General features: G+C 47.5%; 1 protein-coding gene across 4 annotated transcripts in view; it reads left to right on the top strand.

Moving 5' to 3' along the window:
- LOC121232779 (E3 ubiquitin-protein ligase RNF38) overlaps positions 1 to 17,171 on the top strand; it is a 114,980-nt gene that overhangs the window by 65,327 nt on the left and 32,482 nt on the right. For all 4 annotated transcript variants that reach the window (XM_041121229.1, XM_041121228.1, XM_041121227.1 and 1 more), the window contains exon 4: positions 325 to 492. In XM_041121229.1, coding sequence (XP_040977163.1) covers positions 325 to 492 — 168 coding nt within the window. The remainder of the gene's footprint in view (positions 1 to 324; positions 493 to 17,171) is intronic.

Raw genomic sequence — 17,171 nt, 5'->3', positions numbered from 1 at the left:
AACTAACCTTAGTGTGTGGGAGGGGCAGCTTTGCTGAATTTGAGATGCTTTTGAGTGCCTCTAAGTGTCATGGAGGACTTAACATCTTGAGAGCTCCCTCCTGGCCTTGTCCTAAAAGCACTGACTGAAGAGTGATACTCCAAATACTCCAATGAGAATTTTTTTTTTTTAAAGGACAGGGATTACAGGTATTTGCCTTCTTTAATACCTTCAGAGTAAAAAATACTTTTTTGTTGTTAGGTGAAAGCTTGTTTTCTATGCCATGCCATAACTGTCCAAAGCCCTTGTAACAGCTTGCTTCATACACTTGTGTTTTTGCTGCAGATCCATCAAGGCGCAGTCCCCGTCTCATACACGGTGACAACGGTGGCACCACATGGAATTCCACTTTGTACAGCCCAGCACATACCACCCTGCAGCACACAGCAAGTCCCAGGTTGTTCTGTGGTATTCAGTGGACAGCACCTTCCTATCTGTAGTGTGCCTCCTCCAGTAAGTATGGTTCTCTAGTTATATTGATCCTGGACTTAGGCTTAGGAGGTGGAAAGCCTGGAGTTTCACTGCCCATACAGCTTTCCCTGATGTAAAATAAAAACTATTATTTCCTGGGGTAAATTGTAATGGTATATATAATATGGTATATACAATAGTGCAAGCTTTAGAGCTAGTAAATGTATTGTGCTTCCCTGCTCCCTTCATAGAATTATACCATTTTCTCATGTATTTTTTACTCAAAATGGATGCTGGTTTATGATCTGGTCTCTTACCCTATCCATTAGCAGCTATTCTACATATATTCAGATGCTTACAGGAAACGACTTTCAAAGTTCATCAAGTACTTTTAGGAATCTCACCTAGAGCTTTTATCTGGAAATGGTCTTATAAAATGGTACAGCTACAGCTAATAGCTCTTTATGAAAGACAGGCAAGGAAGCAGAGAGGATTGCCCCTTACATGAAGGAGTAGCTCAAGCATATAGAGCTCTTCTAGGAAATGGGTGACAGGCTGTTTGAGAGCTTGTGGGTCAGGAACAGAGAAGAGACTAGTAAGGGGTGATATCATGATGTGAGCTTGTTACAGACCATCTGATCAGTGTGAAGAAGGGGACAAGACCTTCTTTAAGTAACCTGAGGAAGTCTCCAGATTATAGACCCTAGTTCTTATGGGGGACTTGAAACTCCCTGATATCTGCTGGAAGGGCAATAATGGAACAGAAATAGTCCAGGAGGCTTCTGGAGGGTGTTGCAGGGGGTGAACGATGACAAAAACTTCTTAATACAGGTGTTGGATGGGCCAACTGGGGGGGATGCACAGCTGGATCTGCTGCTCATGAACAAATAAGAACTAATTGAGGATGTGGCAGCCTTGGCTTGAGTGGAGCTCAAGATCCTGAGAGGAGTGAGGAAGGCAAGAAGCAGAGTACAGACCTAGCATTTCAGACCATTCTGTGCACAGCTTTTGCTTTACCTATTAAACTGTATTTATCTCAACCCATGAGTTTTCACACTTTTACACTTCTGATTCTCTTCCCCATCCCACTGAGGGGAGGGGAGTGAGTGAGCGGATGTTTCTTGTTTAGCTGCCTACTGGGGTTAAACCATGACAGTCCTTTTTGGTGCCCAACGTGGGGCTCGAAGGGTTTGAGATAACAACAGATTTGACCAGAGTGTATTGGAGGGGACTTATAATTATTATATCTGTTTAACAGTTGCTGGTCGTGATGTTCACTTAAGTGTCCTCAACATTGTTTTATCTGATCTGTGCCATGCTCCCTTTTTTTGCTGTACATCAAATTTGAGAGCTTGTTAAAGGCTGGTTTTGGCTTTTGCAGTTTGCTGTGCTTGGTGGTGTTTTGCCTGGGAGAATTATGATAAAAGCACTGGCCTTGAGCCTAATCTGGTATTTGGGCCCTGCACTGATGCCTTCCCTGTACTTCAGGAACCATCTCATGGAGACAATTAACAATTACACTTTTTCCCTTTTCACCTCTGAGAGGCATTCAGTGGAAGAAATATAGAATGGCACCTTCCCCTTCTTCTATGGGGGAGATGTTTTCTCCCTTGTTACAATAACTCTTCAGTATCTTGAACATCCTTGGATAACCAAAACACTCCTATTGGTACCTCTGAAGAATATTTTTTTGTTTTTTTCTAAGGTTAATCAACTATTTAGGAATATCACCCAGGGATATGCCCCGAGGCAGTGTGGTTATGGGTGGCAAGGGGTGTGGGAGAATATGGGCAGGTACCTAGAATGGTTGTCACTGATGGTCTGGAACTTCACCCCCGAACAAGTGTGAGATCCTGATGAAGTGATAGAATGTTTGAAAAAAAGGATGCCCTGGCCCTGGCTATGCCAAAGAGACACAACTTCTCGTATTGTGCTGGGGCCTGGCCTACGCCTACTGAGCACTATTCAGGACCCTCAAGGAGAAGAGAGGGTCTCTGGATCTGAAGACATACAAACAGACACTGTGGCTAAACCAGAGACCCAACCCTCAACTATATCAGTTGCTCCAGGATAGTCAAGAAGAAACAATGGAAGCGGAGGTAAACTTGTTTAGTAAGGGAGAAAGAAGCTTCTCCTGAGAGGGAGCAGGAGGGAGAATCAGAAGCAGCAGCCTGTTCTGCAGCAGGGCAGTCACAAGAACAGGATAGGGAAGAGACTGAAAGCATAAACGAGTCAGAAACCACCCTGTCCCTGAGTGAGCTGCGAGATATGCAAAAAGATTTCAGCTGTCAACCACACGAGCAAATTATCCACTGATTGCTCTGATGCTGGGATATTGGGGCCAATAGTCAGGAATTAGAGGGTAAGGAAGCCCAGCAGCTGGTATCCCTTGCTAGGCATAAGGCCATTGACAAAGGGATTGGAAAAGGGGCAACAGTCCTCAGCCTCTGGAGGTGCCTCCTGTCGAGTGTGAAGGAAAAGTATCCCTTCAAGGAAGATCTTGTAAATTACTGAGGCAAGTGGACCACCACTGAGGGAGGTATCCAGTATCTGAGGGAATTAGCTGTGGTGGAGGTGATCAACAACCTCATAGACACCTGGGACAAAGAGCATGGCATTGACTGGGTATATGACATCCCCTATCATGCACCAGCCTCCGGGAAAATTGAACAATACAATGGACTGTTAAAAACTACACTGAGAGCAATGGGTGCTGGGACATTCAAGCATTGGGATACAAATTTAGCGGAATCCACTTGGCTAGTTAACACTAGAGGATGTGCCAGTTGACCTGGCCATGCCCAATCAAAACCCCTATGTACTGTGGAAGGAGATAAAGTCCCCATAGTACACATAAGGAACTGGCTGGGAAAGACAGTCTGGGTTATTCCTTCTTCCAGAAAAGGCAAACCCATTTGTGGGATTGCTTTTGCTCAAGGACCTGGGTGTACTTGGTGGTAATGCAGAAGGATGGGGAAGTCCAATGTGTACCTCAAGGAGGTTTAATCCTGGGTGAAAATAACCCATGATTTGAGTTGTATGGTGCCATTGCTGTATGATGCCAGTGTTATATGATGCTGTATGTTGCTACTGCTGTGGCTTCCATATGTCAAAGGTATTATAACAGGAACCCCTTGCTGCTAGCCAGGCTAGGAGCAAAGGGAGGAGTTCATTGCAATGTTAGACCCTATAACTTTGTCCAAAGGGACCAGGGGTGGAGATTGTAATGGATATACCTTTAAATTGTTGTAACCCATGATTTGAGTTGCATGTTATAGGAAGTACTATAGCAGGAACCACCCAGACTAATGGAGGATGTACCTCACAAGAAGCAGTGCAAGTGCAGCAGTGACCTGACCTGAGCTGGCTTTGGTGCCCAATAACTCCACGCAACACACCACCTCTCCTGTCCTGAGTGACCACCATAAGAGATGGAACCCGAAGTCATGGAATAAATGAACTGAATAGACATTCTATGGACATTTTACAGTGGTAGTCCATAGACTAAGGGAATGATATCTGTGGAGAATGTAGTGGTTTTAGCTGGGATAGAGTTAATTTTCTTCACAGTAGCTGGTATGGGGCTATGTTTTGGATTTGTGCTGAAAACAGTGTTGATAACACACCTATGTTTTAGTTATTACTTGTTAAGGTAATTTGCACAGTCCGGGTGTCTGGTATTATCCCCGCAGTTTGTACCCTAGGTTTCCTGCAGAAGAGTCTCAGGTGCCAGATTATATAAAAAAATAATTTAATCGAGTGGTATGGCAGTAGAAACAGCTCGAGCTGGGTGCCTCTGAAGAGGGACCCCGAACAAAGAAAACCCTGGGCAATTATGCCCTTACAATCTATGCACCCGCCCCTCACACACTCTTCACGCACCTTTTGGTCCAACGGTGATTTCTGTTCTGGGATCTTTTAACACCTTATTGGATTCCTTCTCTGCCTCCAGGCAGGCCGTTAACTGTTCTTAGCTTGTCGAGATGCAGCTTCTGCTGACAGTTGTAGCCTCCTTATCTTCTGGTTTGCGCTGGCTCTGAAGGCCCTCTTTTGCTTAACTAGGTAAAAGTTCAGCATATCTAGGTGAAAGTTCACAGCTTGGGGCCTAAGGCTTCAGCAAATCTAGCTACTCATGCTAAGTAAGTAATGCTAAACAAACAGTATACCAAATCGCACAACATTATGCTATAACCCCTGCGTCCTAATGCTAAATGATTGAGCAATTCATTCTAGTAAAAACTTACTTACTTAAGCTAAATAACTAGTATTTCTTAACATTACTGAACAGTGCTTGCACAGTGTCAAGGCCTTTTTTGCTTCTCACACTGCTCTGCCAGCGAGTAGGCTGACTCCAACTGACTAAAGGGATATTCCATACCCTATGATGTCATGCTCAGCAATAAAAACTAGGCAGGGAGGGGGAAGTTTGCCAGGGCTGCCATTTCTCAGGGACGGGACAGGCATCAGTTGGCTAGTGGTGAGCAGTTGTGGGTTTTTTGCATCACTTGGTTTTCTGGGTTTTGTTTTTCTTTATTGTTTTTTTCTCTTTTTTTCTTATTAAACTGTCTTTATCTCAACCCATGAATTTTCACACTTTTACCCTTCTGATTCTCTCCCCTATCCCACTGTGGGGGGAGTGAGTGAGTGGCTGTGTGGTGCTTAGCTGCCTACCAGGGTTAAACCACAACACTGCATCTGTGTGCACACGCCTCTCTCTCTCTCTCTTCCTCTGCATCTGTGTGTGCGCGCCTCTCTCTCTGTCTTGCTCTGTCTCTCTGTGTGTCTGTCTGCGCGTATCTCTGTGCACATGGATCTCTCCTCCTCTGCCTCTGTGCATGTCTCTGTGGCTCTGTGAATGCATCTGTATTTCTCCACGTCTTTGTGTAGGCTTGTCTTTCTATGTCTGTGTGCATGCATGTCTGTGTATCTCTCTGCATCTGTGTGTGCTCGCATCTTTCTTCCTCTGCGTCTGTGCACGTCTCTGCGTCTACCTGCACGAGCATCTCCCAGATGCTCTTCCTCTGCATCTGTGAGTGCATGCATTTGTGTCGGTCTGTCTGCCTCTCTCTGTCTCACTTTGCTCCTCTGTGTGTGTGCATGTCTCTGTTCCTCTGTGTGCACGTAACTCTGTCTCTCTCTTCCTCCGCTTTTGTGTGTATGTGTGTCTGTCTCTGCATCTGTGTGCGTGCACATCTCTCTGCATCTGTGTGCATGCCTCTCTTCCTCCTGCGTCTGTGCGCTCATGTCTCTGCCTCTCTGCGCACATCTTTCCACATGTGTGCTGTGCATCTGTCTGTCTCTCTTCCTCTACGTCTGTGTGTGTGCCTCTGTGTTTCTGTGTCTGGGGGTGCTCTAGTCTGTGTATGTGCACACGCATCTCTGTCTCCTCCTCTGCATCTGTGTGCGTGTGCCTGCCTCTGCCTCTCTGTCTCTCTTACTCTGCACACACGCGACACTGTTTCTCTTTCTGCCTGTCTCTGTCTCTGCGTCTGTGTACACACACAACTCAGTGTGTGCACATCTCTTCATCTGCATCTGTGTGCAGAAGCGTCTCTGCGTCTGTGTGCGCGCACATCTCTGCTGCTCTTCCTCTGCATCTCTCTTCACACATGTCCCTCTGTCTCTCCACCTGTGCATCTTTGTGTGTGCATGCATCTCTCGGTCTCTCTTCCTCAGCATCTGTGTGTGCGCATGTCTCTCCATGTCTGTGTGTACATGCATCTGTCTTCCTCTGCATCTGTGTGCATGTGTGGTAGGTTGACATTGGCTGGCCACCAGGTGCCCACCAAGCTGCTCTCACTCCCCCCTCCTCAGCAGGACAGGGGGAGAAAATAGATTAAAAACTCATGGGTCGAAATAAAGGCAGTTGAATGAAACAAAGCAAAGGCCATGCACGGAAGCAAAGCAAAAAAAATTTATTCTACACATCCCATCAGCAGGTGCTGTCCAGCCACTTCCTGGGAAGTAGGGCCTCAGTATGTGTAGCGATTGCTTTGGAAGACAAACACCTTAATAACAAATGCCCCCTCCTCCTCCTTTCTATTAACTTTTATTGCTGAGCATGACATCATAGCGTATGGAATATCTCTTTGGGTCACCTGCCTCCCAACCTCTTGCCCACCTCCAGCCTTTGGGGGGGGGGGGGTTGGAGAGACAGCCTTGATGTTGTGCGAGTGCTGCTCAGCAGTAGCCAAAACATTGGTATGTTATCAACGTCATTCTAGCTACAAATACAAAGCACAGCACTATGAGGGCTGCTATGGGGAAAGTTAACTCCATCCCAGCCAGACCCAGTACAACCTCCACTGCTTATTTCATCCCATTTGCACCATGCTCATTCCACATAATTTGAAACATTAACATATCTTCTGATCACCCCATTGTATCTGTTTCACGTTCCTGAAACCCCGTCCTGCCAACACTTGTAACTTATACGACATAATTAAACCATCTTTTCATCCAACACAGATTTATACATTCTCATTAACTACTATCCCTTCTCCCTTAACAGATAGTTAGATATTATTTCCCCATTCCATGGGCCTCCACCACTCACAAAAATGTTCATAAGAACAGGCTATGACTTGGGCTCATCTGTCAAGGTGAGTGCTCAGGACAGGAAAAGCAGCATGATCAATTGTTGGGCGCAAACACCAGCTTGGTTTGGGTCATTGCTGCACTTGTCGGGTTACTTGCAAAGCTCACTCTTCGTCGGTTCAGGTAGTTCCTGCTACATTACTTCCTACAACATACAACTCACATCACAGATTATTTTTCCCCCAAGGTTAAATCTCCTTGAGGGACACACTGGGTCTCCCCATCCTTCCTCATTGCCCACCAAGTACACACAGGTCCTTGAGCAAAGACAATCCCACGAATGGGTTTGCCTTTTCCCATGGGAGGAGCAATCCACACTGCTTTGCCCAGCCACTTCCCTATGTGCGCTATAGGGACCTTATCTCCTCCCACAGTATGTAGGGACTTACTTTGGGCAGGAGGAGGATGGTTAGCAGATCCTCTGGTATTAACCAGCCAAGTGGCTTGTGCTAATCTTATATCCCAGTGCTTCCAGGCCCAATGCTCTCAGCAGAGTCTTTAACAGTCCATTATATTGTTCAGTCTTTCCAGACACTTTTGGGTGATAGGGGATGTGATACACCCACTCAATGCCATGTTTCTTGGCTGTCGTGGTTTAACCCCCAGCCAGCAACTGGAGGTAGGAGGCTGCCTGAAGAAGTTGAGTTCTGTGACTAGATTTTCTAGTTCAGTCATGAGCTCTCAGTAATGCTGAGGTGTTACAAAGGAGCTGTAATCCAACTGTGACTTGGTAAGGAAGCAGGTTCCCAAATATCGGAGAACTCTTCCTTGGTCAATAAGGATGATTGTTGCACTAGTCAGCTCTGGCCTTCCCTCCCTGTGTGTGAAGTATCTGGAGGGTTTAATCCTTTGTCGTGGTTTAACCCCAGCCAGCAACTAAGCACCACGCAGCCGCTCACTCACTTCCCCCGCCACCCAGTGGGATGGGGGAGAGAACTGGAAAAAAAAAAGTAAAACTCGTGGGTTGAGATAAGAACAGTTTAATAGAACAGAAAAGAAGAAACTAATAATGATGATGATAACAATAATAAAATGATTGGAATATACAAGTGATGCACAATGCAATTGCTCACCACCCGACGACCGATGCCCAGTTAGTCCCTGAGCAGTGATTCCCCCCAGCCCCACTCCCCCCAGTTTATATACTAGACATGACGTTACATGGTTGTTACGGATGTACGACTAACCAAATCCAATAGGTGTTAAAACTCAGATTTATTCTTCAGCAAAAGTTAGTTAGAAGTCCGGTAACATTTTATAAAACCACAGGCTCAATGATGTAAAGAGAATTAATACTACACGGCCAACTTAAGAATCCCCAAGATTTAAAGTGATGGCTCAAAATGCGCATATCACTCACCTAAAAGCTGAGGGCTCTCTCCCTCAAGGAGTTACCTCGGGCGGTGCCCCGACCCAAGGGGGAGTCCCCAACTGCAGACCCGCTGCTCCGAGGAGGACTGCCAACATGTCCTCCGGCAGGAATCCGTTTATACCCCTGTCGAATCTGACCTGTGGTCATTTAATTCTATTGGCCAGGAGAGTCGCCTCGGTGTACCTGGCGCATCTCGATTGGCCAGTTCAAATTTCAACCTGCAGCCACCAGGGTTTCCTTCCCCTTCTCCCTGCCTGGAGAAGTTTTGTTTCCTGCTGGCGGGATGGGGGGGCGGGATGTACTGCCACTATTCACCCCGTGACCACAGTCATGATACCACTGGTTTCCTTGAAGTGGTGGTACAGTCACCTTTTGCCTGCAAAGTTAAAAGGGGGTGCAGTTTGGTGAGTTTGACGCTCATTGTGGGTCATCGTTCCCTTCTGGTCTAGAACTAAAGTGAAATATCAAATACAGGAATATCCACTGTATGGACAGTTTTAAGGAAGTATACTTAATTGTTAGTACAGGCTTCACTACCAAGCGTTTGATAGAACTTATTGCACTATAGATTACAGTAATCATAACTACAAGCATTATTAAAGATTAGAGAAGTCTGGTCTCCCACCCCATGAAAGAAAATCCGAACATATCAAAACTTTTCCCAACCAGTTGGTCCCTGGTGCAGAAGCAATTGCCTCTGAGTCTCTTGCCGTATTCTCTCGTTGATTTAGTCTTGAAGCCACATTGACACATTTGGGGTGAACACAGCAGTTGTCCACTGACATGTTCAAAACTTTACATATACCCTTCTCTTTCTTTGGCATCTAATCCAATACAGCCCAATTTTTTATAGTCATTTTACCAATATAACTGATAGTTTAAGAGTCCCCAAATTGTCAGATGTAACAGTGGCTAAGGTTGATAGTTGTAAACTCAGTTCTAGAATGCTCTATCGATGTTCCTTGAGTACCATACACAGTTGCCCCCCATGGAATTTCAGGGCATAGTGTAGTACCATTCCAACTCCACCCCGTGATCCCATGGGTTAGTTGGAGGATATAGTCACATCTGGTGTTTCATACTGGAATAGCATTTACTGCACCTGGTGACCAACTATAATTGTTACATTGCTCTCATGCGAGCTCAAGGACTCGCGATATATTAATGTCCATCATTTTGCCATGACATTATCATCCAGATCTTCACCATCCACGCCTGTCACCCTCATCACTGTCAGCAAAAGGACTGGAATGACTCGTTCCTTCATGGTCCTGTAAGAAAGCACAAACTAGGCCTCAGTCTTAAAACCGGGTCTCAGGATTAGAAGTCCGGGATTATCCACCAGGCACTGATGCTGTGAGTCTTTACACTCCCATCCAAGGCTTCCCAGGCATGCAGGCCTCTGGGTTTTGCTAAGGTCATAGGAACAATACCAATGAGGGCAGCTTGCCCTACCTGTTCCTTGTTTTCCCCACCAACCAGGATATCATCTATATATTGATATATGTGGACACCTGATGGTACCTCCACAGCATCAAGAAGTTTGGCTAAAGCATTGTGAGCAATAGTGGGGGAGTGCTTATATCCCTGGGGAAGTCAATTGAAAGTGTATTGGGTCCCTTCCCAAGTGAAGGCAAACTGGGGTTTGTCCTCTTCCCTTAGGGGAACCATAAAAAAAACATATCCTTGACATCTAAAGCAGCCATCCATGGATGGGCTGCAGCCTGTATTGCTGTTATCACTGAGGTAATACTTGGGACGGCAGAAGTTAATGGTGGGGTATTACTGTTCAATCTTCTATAATCAATTGTTAATCGCCACCTTCCATCTGATTTACGGACTGGCCAAACAGGAGGATTGTAAGGAGAATGTGTGCGACTGATGATCTCTCTTTTCTCCAGATCATTAATTACTTCCGAAATGCCCCATTTGGCTGCGGCTGGAAGTGGGTATTGAGGGACACAGGTTACCTTAGATTGCGGTAGTGCAGGAGCAACCTGCAATGTTCTCACATGAATAGCCTCTGCCTCCCTGCCCCCGAAGCTCCACACCCTACCATTGGGTAGGTCCCATTGTCTGCCTGCCAGCACATCAAATCCCAGTATATTTCCCTCATAGGAGCTTAAAGCCACTTCCACAGCTGTCATTCTCTTTTCCCCTGGTAACCAAAGTTGAGTTCGAGCTATGGGGCATTTTCTGTCGCCCCTGTTACTCCTCTAATGTTTATAGCCTTTTTTGATGGCCTGATTCCCAGCTCACTAGCTTGTTGTTCATTTAAAACACTAATTTGGGCTCCTGTATCGATTAAGAATTCCAAACTTATCTGTTTTGGGCCCACAGGAATGTGTATATAAGGATCTTTATCGGCAGACCATTCACCATGTAGCAGAGTATTCACCATGCAGATTGGGCAGCCTGAACCCCAAACCGCAGCTCCTAGTTTTTTAGCCCTTCCAGTTCCTCTCGCAGTGCCGCGAAAGGGTCCCGTTTCTCTTCCCGAGGGGGCGGGGTTGCTGGCGCTTCCCTCTGGTCTCTAGCTTTCCCCTCCAGCAATTCCACGCCCGGATGCCGCCGGCGGACTGCCCGTGCAGCACGGCTAGGGGTGCCCCCAGTGCCGGTGCCTTCCGCCAGAGATCGTTCCTTCCGGGATCGTAGTTCCGACCCGACCGACCCCGAGTTCGAGACCGCTGGGAGCGGGGTTTACAACCGGCTGCCCGGACCTTCCTGCCGCCCTCCGTGCCACCGCTCGGCTCCGCCCATCCCATCTCGCGCCCGTGAACTACTATGCTGTGCAGTACTTCCGCCCGAGTCATCACGTGTGCGGGCGGGTTCTGGGGGTTCTGCTGGTTGCACTCAATGACCCCCAGAATTCTTTCTCTGAGGGTGAGGGACTGGACATGTATCTTTAAAACATCCAGCAGGTCTCTAATAAAGGATCTAAGGTGGCAGGGATCCACCAGGGCAGTCATTGGTATTTCTTGCTGCCCTCTATCATACATGGCCTGAACACAGGTGGTTTTTTGCACTCCGTCCGTTAACTCTGACAGTCCCTTTACCCGGATAGTAACAGGTTCTCCTCTCTCCCTGGGGTCCACACCCCCAGCCCAGTAGGCTACTCAGGACGTTATCGACTGATCACCTGCTGGTCCAGCACTCAGAAACACTCCCGGTCCCCAGTAACTTCTTGCTTCATCATCACTCAACAGTATCCGATCCTCCCCCATTCGAGAAACTCTCCACAAATACTCAGTTTCAGTTTCACCCAGCTTGTGCGAAAACTGAGCTTGCAACTCGCCGAGCTCGGGTCCCGACCAAGGGGGCCATGCAAACAGCGCTCGGGGGGCTCCCACCGTGCGGACCCGCATGCCCTTCTGTTTCAATAAGGGGCCGCACATCCCTTTCCAATTCCACCTTCAGATAATCTATTTCCCCTTGCCTTTTAGCAGAATCACTCTTTCGGTTCTGTGCTTGAATCAAGCAGGCGCCCAGGACGGCACACATAATACCTTTGCCTTTACTGTCTCAACAAGGTCCGCGGCATAGTTCTACTCTCTCCACGACCGCTGCTGGGTCGGACCACTTCTCCTTCACCCATTCCAGACCTGGGGGGAGAAGGGCTGCAGCCGTGCCTCCGTAATAATTCCTCTATTAACACCATCCTGCCAACTACGCCAATTTTAAATGTTACAGATGCACGACTAACCAAATCCAACAGGTGTTAAAACTCAGATTCATTCTTCAGCAAAAGTTAGTTAGAAGTCGGGTAACATTTTATAAAACCACAGGCTCAATGATGTAAAGAGAATTAATACTACACGGCCGACTTAAGAATCCCCAAGATTTAAAGTGATGGCTCAAAACGCGCGTATCACTCACCTAAAAGCTGAGGGCTCTCTCCCTTGAGGAGTTACCTCGGGCGGTGCCCCGACCCGAGGGGGAGTCCCCGACTGCAGACCCGCTGCTCCGAGAAGGAGTGCCAACATGTCCTCCGGCAGGAATCCGTTTATACCCCTGTCGAATCTGACCTGTGGTCATTTAATTCTATTGGCCAGGAGAGTCGCCTCAGTGGACCTGGCGCATCTCAGTTGGCCAGTTCAAATTTCAACCTGCGGCCTCCAGGGTTTCCTTCCCCCTCTCCCTTCCTGGAGAAGTTTTGTTTCCTGCTGGCGGGATGGGGGGGGAGTGTACTGCCACAATGGTATGGAATACCCCTTTGGCCACTTTGGGTCAGCTGCCCTGGCTGTGTCCCCTCCCAACTTCTTGTGCCCCTCCAGCTTTCTCGCTGGCTGGGCATGAGAAACTGAAAAATCCTTGACTTTAGACTAAACATCACTTAGCAACAACTGAAAACATCAGTGTGTTATCAACATTATTCTCATACTGAACCTAAAACATAGCACTGTACCAGCTCCTAGGAAGACAATTAACTCTATCCCAGCTGAAACCAGGACATTGGCCCAGGAGTTTTTGAGGTTATTTTGGAAATGAGTCCCATTGTCTGATTCAATTCTTTCTGGGGTACTATGTCACCACAGAATTTGCCTGTCAAGAGCTAAGATGGTGTTTCAGGCAGTGGCATGGGTTACAGGGTATGTTTCTAGCCACCTGGTAGTTGCTTCCACCATTGTGAGTATGTAGCACTTGCCTTGATGTGTTCATGGCAGTGGTCCAATATAGTCAATTTGCCAGGCCTCGTCATATCAAAAACCTAGCCACTGCCCTCTGTTCCAGGGACACTTTACTTTTGTGGCTCGCTTGATTTCGGCACATGTTTCACGTTCATGGGTGACCTGCATGGTGGCCTTCATGGTCAGGTCCACACCTCAGTCACGAGCCCATCTGTATGTTGCATAGAATCATAGAATCTTTTAGGTTGGAGAAGACCTTCAAGATCTTTGAGTCCAACCGTAAACCCAACACTGACAAGTCCACCACTAAACCATGTCCCTAAGTGCCACATCTACACATCTTTTAAATACCTCCAGGGATGATGACTCAACCACTTCCCTGGGCAGCCTGTTCCAATGCTTGACAACCCTTTCAGTGAAGAAATTTTTCCTAATATCCAATCTAAACCTCCCCTGGCACAACTTGAGGCCTGTTCCTCTCATCCTATCACGTTACATGGGAAAAAAGACCGATACCCACCTCGCTACAACCTCCTTTCAGGTAGTTGTAGAGAACGATAAGGTCTCCCCTCAGCCTCCTTTTCTCCAGGCTAAACAACTCCAGTTCCCTCAGCTGCTCCTCATAAGACTTGTTCTCTAGACCCTTCACCAGCTTCGTTGCTCTTCTTTAGACACGCTTCAGCACCTCAATGTCTTTCTTACATCTCTCCCTAGATGTCCCGATGTTTCGTGGGCCCATCGAGCTACAAACAACTCACCCTTACGCTCCGAGTCCAGGTCCACCTGAGCTACTTCAATTTTGACAGCCTTGTCTACCTGTTCATTATTTCGATGTTCTTCAGTGGCACAGTTCTTGGGCATGTGACCATCTACATGACGTACCTTTAGGGCCATGTTTTCTACCCGGGCAGCAATGCCCTGCCACAATGCAGCAGCCCAGATGGGTTTACCTCTGCTCTGCCAGTTGATCTTCTTCCACTGCTGTAGCCACCCCCATAGGGCATTTTCCACCATCCATGAATCAGTACAGAGATAGAGTACTGGCCACTTTTCTCATTCAGCAATCTCTAGGGCCAGGTAGATGGTTTTCACTTCTGCAAACTCACCTTCTCCTTCGACACCTTCAACAACTTGTTGTGTGGGACTCCACACAGCAGCTTTCCACTTCCGATGGTTCCCTACAACACCACAGGATTCATCAGTAAACAAAACATAATGCCTTTCATCTTCTGATAACTCATTATATGGTGGTGCCTCCTGGGCACGAGCCACCTCCTCAGGCAATGCTCCAAAATCTCTGCCTTCTGGCCAGTCTTCTCCAGCATTCCTGGGCAGTTGGGGTTCCCCGTTCGAGACCGTTGCGTGACCAATGCTATCCACTTACTTTATATAGCGCTGGTTGCATGATGTGTAGAGGGGATGTTTCCTTTGAACGTCCAGCATAGCACAGGCAATTGTGGTGCCAAGAGGAGATATGCTTCTGTACCAACAACTTCTGAAGCAGCTTGAAACCCCTCATATGCTGCTAGTATCTCATTTTCAGTCTGGGTGTAGTGGGCTTCCGATCCTCAATACCCCTGGCCCAAAACCCTGGAGGTTGACCTCAGGTTTCTCCTGGTGTTTTCTGCAAGAGGCTCCATTTGAGACCATGCTCCCTGGCTGCAGTGTAGAGCACATTTTTCACAGCTGGTCCTGTCCAGACAGGCCCAAGAGCTACTGCACGAGCTATTTCCTGTTTGATCTGCTCAAAGGCTTGTTGTTGCTCAGGGCCCCACTCAAAATAGTTCTTTTGGGTCACTAAATAGAGAGGGCTTGCAAGCTGACTATAACCTGGAATATGCATTCTCCAGAATCCCACAAGGCCTAGGAAAGCTTGTGTTTCTTTCTTGTTAGCTGGTGGAGACATAGTTGCTATCTTGTTGACCATATCCATAGGGACATGATGACATACATCCTGCCATTTTACTCCCAAGAACTGAATCTCCTGTGCAGGTTCATTGACCTTGCTTCTTTTTATGGTGAAACCAGCTTTCAGAAGAATCTGAATTATTCTTTTTCCCTTTCCAAAACACTTTTTCTGCTTTGTTGCCCTACACGGTCATGTCATCACTGTATTGTAGATGTTCAAGGGCATCACCCTGTTCCAATGCAGTCTGGATTAGTCCATGGCAAATGGTAGGACTGTGCTTCTACCCCTGGGGCAGTCAATTCCAGGTGTATTGGACACCTCTCCATATGAAAGCAAACTGTGGCCTGCACTCTGCTGCCAAAGGAATTGAGAAAAACGCATTGGCAATATCAGTTGTAGCATACCACTTGGCTGCCTTTGACTCCACTTCATTTTGGAGTTCCAGCATGTTGTTTCCCCCTTCTCTCTCTCTCCCTCCTTCCCCCTCTCTGTGCCTGCATCTTTGTCTCTCTTCCTCTGCATCTGTGTGTGTGTCTCTCTGTCTCGCTCTGCATTTGTGTGCATGCCTCTGTTCCTTGGCATCTGCGTGTACGCTTCTCTGTCTCTCTTCGTCTGTGTGTGTGCTCATCTCTCTCTCTCTGTCTGAGTCTGCATGTGTGTCTGTGCACATGAATCTCTTTCCTCTGCCTCTGTGCATGTGCATGTCTCTGTGCCTGTGTGTTTCTCTCTTCCTCCTCTGTGTGCAGTCGCTTCTCTCTGTATGTATATGCAGGTGTCTGTGTCTCTTTTCTGCTATGTCTGTGCATGTGCATGCCTCTCTGTTTCTCTCTCTGTCTTTCTCTGTGTCTGAACATGTGCATGTCTCTCTATGCCTGTGTGCATGAGCTTCTGTCTCTATTCCTCTGCACCTGTGTGCACACCTCCCTGTTTCTCTGTGTGTTCCAGTCTGTGTATGTGCGCGCATCTTTCTGTCTCTCCTCCTTTGCATCTATATGTACGCATCTCTGTGCATGCACATCTCTCTCTTCCTCAGCATCTGTGTGCACAAGTCTCTCTCTGCATCTGAATGCGCACACATCTCTCCACGTCTGTGTGCACACCTGTCTATTTTGCTCTGCATCTGTGTGCATGTCTCGCTGTTTCTCTCTGCATCTGTGTGCGCCCGTCTATGTCGATGCACGCCCATGTCTCTGTCTCTCTCTCTTCCTCTGTATCTGTACACACACCTCTCTTCTTCTTCCTCTGTGTACACGCATGTCTCTCTCTCTCCCTCTGCATCTGTGCGTGTGTGCATCTGTCTCTGCTCCTGTGTGCGCATCTCTGACTCTCTTCGCCTGTGTCTCTGTGTGTGCATATCTCTCTCTCTCATTCTGCGCCTGAGTGTGCATGCATCTCTGTCTCTCCCTGCATGTGCATATGCATCTCTGTATGTCTTTCTCTCTTTCTCTGCATCTGTATGCCTGCGTGTCTCATCCTCTGCATCTCTGTTCACACATGCCTGTCTCTCCTCCTTTGTGACTGTGCACGCACATCTCTGTGCATGTGCATCTCTCTCTCCCCTCCTGCTTGCATGCCCGTCTCTCTTCTTCTGTGTCTGTGTGCATATGCCTCTTTCTTGCTCTGCATCTGAAGTGCATGTGTCTCTGCGTCTGTCTCTTCCTCTGCAACTGCACTTGCATCTCTGTCGCTCCTCCTCTGCATCTATATGCGCACCCATCTGTCTGTGCGTGCACACCTCTCTCTTTTTCTCTCTTTCTTCCTCTGCACCTTTGCTCACGCCTCTGTCTTTCTTCCTTTGCAAATGTGCATGTGTGTGCCTCTGTCTCTCTGCCTGTCTCTGTCTCTCTGTCTGTGCATGCCTGCATCTATTTTCCTCCACATTTGTCTGCGTGAGCATCTCTCAGTCACTCTTCCTCTGCCTCTGTGCACATGTGTTTGTGTGTGCATCTCTTCCTCCTTGTCTGTGTGCAGGCACATCTCTCTGCATCTGTGTGCATCCCTCTGCCTCTCTTCCACTACGTCTGTGCGTGTGCTTATCTATTTGTCTTTCTTTGCCTACATCTGTGTGCACTCACATCTCTCTCTCCCCCCCCCTCCATCTTTGTGCACACACGTCTTTCCCTGCATGTGTGCATCTCTGCATCTGTCTTTCTACATCTCTCTCTTCACGCCTGTGTGCAAGTGCCTCTGGTCTCTCTTTCTCCGTGTTGGTGTT

This window comes from Aquila chrysaetos, chromosome W (genome assembly GCF_900496995.4).
Source record: "Aquila chrysaetos chrysaetos chromosome W, bAquChr1.4, whole genome shotgun sequence".
Lineage (NCBI taxonomy): Eukaryota > Metazoa > Chordata > Aves > Accipitriformes > Accipitridae > Aquila > Aquila chrysaetos.
This window is presented reverse-complemented; position numbering and strand designations above follow the sequence as displayed.